This window comes from Nannobrachium achirus (genome assembly GCF_963921795.1).
Source record: "Nannobrachium achirus genome assembly, chromosome: 16".
Taxonomy (NCBI): Eukaryota; Metazoa; Chordata; class Actinopteri; order Myctophiformes; family Myctophidae; genus Nannobrachium; species Nannobrachium achirus.
This window is the reverse complement of record NC_137823.1, coordinates 29,963,432-29,970,986: the sequence shown is the minus strand read 5'-3', so window position 1 is coordinate 29,970,986 and position 7,555 is coordinate 29,963,432. Positions and strand designations below refer to the sequence as shown.

Sequence of the window (7,555 nt, the reverse complement as noted above, 5' to 3'; positions counted from 1 at the left end):
CACACACACACACACACACACACACACACACACACACACACACACACACACACAGTAACCCCTCTCTGCTTACTCTCCTCTGTTACCTCTTTCTTCTACGTTCTCCTTTGCACTATTACTACTAGCTATTATACAAACCAACCCAATGACTAACAAGATGTTTCTCCACACAGTAAGGCCATTGCAAAATCAGCCACCAAGGTGCTCTTATAGGAACATTGCATCATTCAGCTCACTAGCAAGTGTGCAAGACAAGTAGTAAGGAGTTGCGAGTTGGACTGTAGATACAGGATGCACACACATCTTTAACAAGAAAAAAAAACAAATTCTCCTCCCATTTCTGCTAGACCCGCCCCTTCCTGTTCTCCTTAACTGAACCTCAGTGAAGTTTAAATAGAACATAAACACGAGGCGCTGCGGAGCAGCCACACACACATTCACAGTTAATGAGCTGTGATCCTCAAGCTGACCGGCTGCAACGACACACATGTAATGCTGGGCACCTTGGGGACGAGGCAAGCATAGAGGCTTAAAGACAAACTACAGTAAGACAGAATCCATACATGTTATTGCTTTGCTTTCAGACAGTTTTGTATTTGTGAACATAAACAACTTCCCTAAAGGCCAGACCGCAACAATACAACTATAGTCGCAAACTCCTTGCAACAGATCAGTTCTCAAGGCCAGTCTACAATGCAGTCCATTGGGGATAAGGTCTTTCTTCAACCCGTTACACTTGCAAGTTGCAGGTTGCAGGGAGTTGCACTGATGTGGACTGTCCTTTAAGAGAAAAGAATCCACAGAATCAAGGTTCTAGAATCAGAAATACCATGAGACAAAACCTAGGGAGGATCCACATATAGTAAAGACAACTTTGACTGCATGGTTGAGTTTTTACTATTTACCGAGCTTCGTTTCATTGATACATTCCAGGACCAGAATGTAACCTAAGCTCTCAAGTTTTTATTGTGTTATGCTTTTAACAGATGTGTGCATGTATTTGTGTCTTCTTTTTGTCAATAAAACAAATCGATGAATCAAAAAGTGCTTTTTACCAGTCTGTTTGACCCTTTGCAGCACACACCATGATTGTTATCGTCTCTAGACACCTTCACTTTTATCAAGCATGGAAGTTTGATTAGTAAAGATAATGCCTGGACACTGTGTGCATCTGTTCTTTGCCAAAGCAGAAAAATAAAAACTGGTTTGAACATGTTCAAATTGATCAGAAAATAAAATAAAGATCACTTCTGTTAATGTATTGCAATTTTTATTTAATTTGCTCAAACAAAACAATATGTTAGCATGTAAGAAAAGTCTAATTAACATGAGAACAGTATGGTACAATGCAAATGATAAAAGGAGTAAGGACTCTGGAAACCCACTGTTGAAAATCACAGGGCTATTCAGATGAATTCATCCCTGAAATCATCACATAAATCCACAGATTTGTTCAGTTTACTTCCAAAGATTGTTACATTTCTGGGTTGTACTGACAAAGATAAGAGTTTCTATCAGCAATAGGACAGCCATCTAACCGGATTCCACTGCAGAGGACGACATATTCATTCCCAGATTTCCAAATGCGTCAAGAATCCTAAACCAATGAACACAAACAGTCTCTGTAACAAATAAATGGCATGAGGGGAAAAAATAACGAAACAAAAACACTGTCCAGGCTCAATTGGACTTTCAAACAAGGCTAGGTTCAATAAATATAATCATGGTGTGAAGATCACCTTTCTTAGAGCACGAAAAATGTACTTGACACCACAATGATATTATTAGGAAACCATGTGCATCAATTAATGCCTAATTTATATTCATACAAGGTATAAATCAGGCTCAACTCTCCCTTTAACTTGACTGGGCCGATGACATGAAGATAAAATAAACAAAACCATGTGTGACAATGATCATGACGGTCAATAGATATTATTACTAGTCATCTTTAATTCTCATTTACATGTTTTAACTAACTTCAGAACAAGGCACAAACCATGTAGATTCACAACGGAAGAAACCACACTGATGTACTCCTCTTGATCAAAACATTTTCACTTGCCAATATAGAGACAGACAGCATTCTTACTTAGTTCTCTTGACAAAATGATCAAAAAGAAAAAGAAAGGCGACGTAGTTGAGAGTGATTATATTTAGCAGGAGGATACTGCCGAGCCGATTACTTTGGTGCGTTAGCCACACTATTGGCCTCAGACGCTATATGCAACTATTATCAGAGGATCTTAAGATTGCTGTATGGGTTTTGTTTGTCTTAAAGTGCAATCAATGCAGTGTAAACAGGTATCACTACAGAGCGGCGCTCATGCCTTTCAGTTTGAGGCATGAGAATATGAACTGACTTTTTAAACATAATTGAGTGAACTGGGCCTTAACATGGTAGACTGGTCCAACTCAAATCATTCTGTTGAACCCAGAGTGGTGTTATATACATACAGCATTCTTCAACAACATTTATTGTATATTACGTGACCCAAACCTGAGCAAGATTATGAGAAATTCAGGTGGTTGGGTGCTTTTAAGATTAGACATGAATGGAAACCTCTACAAATCATAACTGAGAGAGTGCTGCGAGTAGAATGTCAAGGAAAACATGACTTCTGAATCCGATCCTCTGTAATCAAGCCATGACAGATACATTAAGGTTTTGATCGAACATAAAGATCATCCCTGACATTGCTTACTCTTCCGTTGGTAACTAACGCTAATCAGTCTCCCCAAAAAAAGCCACAAACTGACAAAGCTCTCGCTAGGCTACCCGGTGAACTCTATCCTTATTCACTTTCTTCTAGAACCCTTGCCAATTCTGTTTTATATCTGTGTGCTTAAATATACCTGAATCAGGGGTGCTAAATCCTTTTTTGGCAGTAATATGGGCCAAGATGCACATGACTGGAAATCATTGTCCGTATAGTACAGTTATCTCCTAAGCAGACTGTCAACTGGATGCTTGTTAGGATGCATTGTAACAAACAAGCTATTGTAACAAAACGAGCCATCATAAAACGTAACGCCTTGGATATCAAGTCACAATGCTTCATCATAGAACAAATAGAAAACATATCACCTCACCCTGGAGCCCTTTACAGGGTTACAAAATATTTGGGGGGAGGGCCCAAGGACAGTGGCCTTCACTCCATTGAGGAGCTGTCTGTCCCAAAGGTCTCTACTGGACATTACCAGGTTATCAAATCACACATCGACCACATGCGTTATGTTTCAGACGTCGTCATGACATTTGACATTGGTGCAATAGTTACAGTTTTTGTAATATCGGTCTCTCACCTTCCAACGTATCCCCTCAAGTTGATTGTACTTCAAGCTTTGAATGAAGAATAAAAACAAAAAAACAAAACACAGCAAGAAACCAAAATGTGAACATGAAAGCACTTTTTCTTTTCTATAAAGTGATAGTCCCCAAACTTGTGAAAGTATTATACTCCAGGATTAGGTCATGTTAAGGGGTTGATGGCGTCGGGGAAAGAAGGCATAGAATAAAAGATGAAACAAAGCACATCATTAATAAGCACTGGTGAAAGAGAAATGGCACAGTCACTTCCACATGAACCCCCATCCCTCACTTGGGTTATCCCTTGTGTCCCTTTCAACAGCTTTACAAATTAAATGCAATAAAATTAAAAAAGAAATGAACTAAAGAAAACAAATTCAAATACATTTCATCTGCAATGTGGATAAAGATACAGTATCTTGAATTACATAGAAAACTAAACAAAATAGCAGAGTACCGTGGATTGGAAATGGCGTAAACAATGTAGTTATATCTTGTAGCGTGGTTTTGAGAAAAAAAAGGAAAGGGACCGTTTGGTGTTCAGCTTTTTCGTTTCAACGGCAAAGCTGAGAAGGTGAAAATGTAGCTCTTCATACAGTAAGAAGGGCCTTCATAAGGCTCAAAAAGAATAAAGACAATGATAATTTTGGATGGGCCAGGGGATGGATGCTCAAAATAGATGCTACACTTATTGCTTGTAATAAACCTTGTGTCTGTTAGATTTCGTGGCAGCCTTTGCAATCCTCACCATACAGAAACCAACCTAACATGCAAGAAACATACCAAGATATGACTGACATGACCGAGATAAGGGGTAGAAAAAACATTGTTTAAATTCAAATCAAAGCAATACACAGTAATAAAAGTCAAAAAGCCTACATATCTGGCCGTGGTCAAATAGCATGACCGCGGTTTGCAATTGAGCACTTTTGTTTGTGTGGACAGAGGAGGTTAGGTCGAGAGCTACAAAATGACTGCCTTTCTTCATGGCCGGCAGGTATCCTTGTCTACATTTCATCAGCCTGCCTCACACCATTATAAAATTAGAAAGGAGAGGTCGATAGAACTCTTATCGATTGCTCATTTTTCCGAAGGGGAAAAGAGGGGAAAAAATGGTTACAACTATGATTTCAAAGACGGAGAGACCAGGGAGGGAGCATCATGTTTAAAGAATGGATTATTGAGCTACTTGATATGGCCACAGTTCTACACTGAAACAGACATGAATGATTGATAGATACCTTTTTTTCTTCTAAATAGTGTTTCTTTTTTTCTCTCTCTCTTTTTTACATATTCGGGTTAAAATAGTTTTTTAGGAAGACTCTTTACAGTGTCCTGCAGTGGTGGACTTAACCAGCAGAGGCTGTCAAGCCTCCATATACCCATACACTCACATGCATGCACGCACACACACACCTGCAAACACATCTGCACGCACACACTCACGCACTCACTCACGCACGCACGCACACACACAAACACATACACGCGTACACACACACAGGCTACCCCTATGGCATTATGGGGGGGGAGAAAAAGTTAATTCCCAGTCTCCAAAATGCCACTCTCACCTAATAAAACAACCCTTCTGGTAGGAAATCACAAGTGCGTGCTCAGAGTTTTCGGATTCCTCACACAAAGTTTCTCGGTTTCTCTTGCGCGCCAAGGATTAATACAGTATCGTCATAAGAGTTCAATATGTGTTATTTGTTTATGTTTGTTTGTATGCTTGTTATTATAGCTCAAAGAGAAAAGAAACCACCTTTGCATAAAAGACATTCGCTCCTCTTTCAGACCGTGCAATGTCCTCCAGGAACGCGATGCCCTCGGTGTAGGGGTGCAGCAGAAACTGGGAAAAACGTCCACAAAATGGATTCCGTGAGTCACACAGCTTTCCGGGCTACAAGCCTCCCATTCTCTCCCTCTCCCGTTCCACCAACGCTGCAACGCTCCAAAATGACGTCCTCTCTCATTGTTAATATTGAACGTAGTCGTCGTCATCATCATCATCATCAGCCCCTGTTTGTTTGTTTGTTTTGTTTTTCTGCTTTGTACTGTCAAGTGTAAAATTGACTCCCGGTTGGGCTCTATGGATGTAGATGTTGGTTGTAAGGGAAGTTGGATCCATCCATCTATGCTGTGCTGGACTTTCCCAGTTCCTCTCGTATTGCTGAGGAGAGAAGAGGAAGAGCCACACGGTACAGTTACAATGTGAACTCTAAAAGAGAATGCCTATCATGTTGTGCAATCAAATGGGGTGTAAGTAGGGCTGTCACGATTATGACATCTTACATGACGATTAATTGTCACCCAAATAATTGCGATTAACGATTTAATTGTGTATTTGTCGTTGACAATTACAATTCTGTTTGGCTTTTAGGCTTTGAAGTTGCACATGGCAATCATGACTTAACTAATACCAGTAAGACTCCCTAATCGGGAGATAAGCGACCGTTGGTCGCTTATCTCCACAAATAGGCCAAAAGTTTGTTTTACCAATTATCAAGACATACGGGCAGTTGACAGTTTGCCATGGTTACTCATTGAAGTTGAATCTCCATATATGGAGATAACCTACGCATCACACTAAGTCTGACCTCACCAGCCCATATTTGGGCATGAGCAACTTATGTCTCCATATATGGAGATATGATGACATCACACAGTCCTCAGCCGATGATGTGGCGTGATGTCATACAATACACAAACGAGCCCTACAGTATAAAGGGGCAATTCTTGCCAGGAAAGAAGCATTTCTTCGACTCAGACCTTATCGCCAGGGTTGGCTTATAGCAGCTGTCGGTAGGACCATATATGGATTCTGTTAGTGTGGATCTCCTAACAGGGCATCATCTGGGATACAATCCCTTTTATGCCCATATATGGAGATCCCTAACAGAATCCCTTTCATGCCCATATATGGAGATCCCTAACAGAATCCCTTTTATGCCCATATATGGAGATCCCTAACAGCATCCCTTTATGCCCATATATGGAGATCACTAACAGCTAACAGAATCCCTTTTATGTCCCATATGGAGATCCCTAACAGAATCCCTTTTATGCCCATATATGGAGATCCCTAACAGAATCCCTTTTATGCCCATATATGGAGATCCCTAACAGAATCCCTTTTATGCCCATATATGGAGATCCCTAACAGAATCCCTTGTATGCCCATATATGGAGATCCCTAACAGAATCCCTTTTATGCCCATATATGGAGATCCCTAACAGAATCCCTTTTATGCCCATATATTATGGAGAAATCCCTGCTCTGAGTATCTGACATCAGTGTGATGTCACCTGTTTATGCCCATATATGGAGATCCCTGCTCTGCGTATCTGGTTGCTATGGTAAACAGTTGGTTGCTAGGGTAAAAAAACATGGTTGCTATGGTAAACAGTTGGTTGCTAGGGTAAACAGTTGGTTGCTAGGGTAAAACCATGGTTGCTAAGGTGGTTGCTAACGTACACTAACAGACCAGCAACAACAGACTGTTGCCACAGCAACGTACACAAAGGTTTGTGTACACATGTGGTGTGATGTCATACTGATGCGGAGATATGAGCAGGGCAAAGGTGTGACGTGTGACGTGTGACGGACGGACGGACGGCCGGTGGAGGTTTTCATAGTAAACTGCTCCCTGACGGTCGCAATTAACTTAAATATACCAGTAAGACTCCCTAATCGGGAGATAAGCGACCGTTGGTCGCTTATCTCCACAAATAGGGCAAAAATGTGTTTTTCCAAAATCTTACTGGTCCATGTTGATGACATGAGTGTAGACATGCTGTGTAGTGATATTCGTGCATGAAAGGGATTTTGTTTCTGGAAATATGTCTGTGGGGTGCCACATTTGGAATAAAACACTTACATCACACATCTGGATATCCATACAGCCCATCTAGTTTGCCTGTGTCCATTTATGCCCATATATCTGATGACATTGGGACAATGATCTCCATATATGGGCATAAAACCTATGTTAATTAGTAAAGCCTGGGGATCTCCATATATGGGCATGAGGGGTACCCTAAAAGGGCATCATCTGGGAATAGCAAATATAGTTATCCTAGAAAGTGAAAATCTTACATCAAAGGCCATAACTACCTACCTACCACCATACTGCATTCCTCATTAAACTACCTACCAGTAAGATGCCTATAGGGAGAAAAGCAAAGGGCGAGGTTGCACCATTTCTTGGTCTTCTGGCCAGTGATGTATATCGGACCATTTAACCA

General features: G+C 40.7%; 1 protein-coding gene across 1 annotated transcript in view; it reads right to left on the bottom strand.

The window, feature by feature from the left end:
- Positions 1-1,286: 1,286 nt before the first annotated feature.
- Positions 1,287-7,555, bottom strand: part of enah (ENAH actin regulator) — a gene marked incomplete at its 5' end in the record, with an annotated part of 124,565 nt that continues 118,296 nt past the window's right edge. The window contains one exon of the mRNA XM_080745324.1: positions 1,287-5,480. Coding sequence (XP_080601450.1) covers positions 5,443-5,480 — 38 coding nt within the window. The 3' untranslated portion in view covers positions 1,287-5,442. The remainder of the gene's footprint in view (positions 5,481-7,555) is intronic.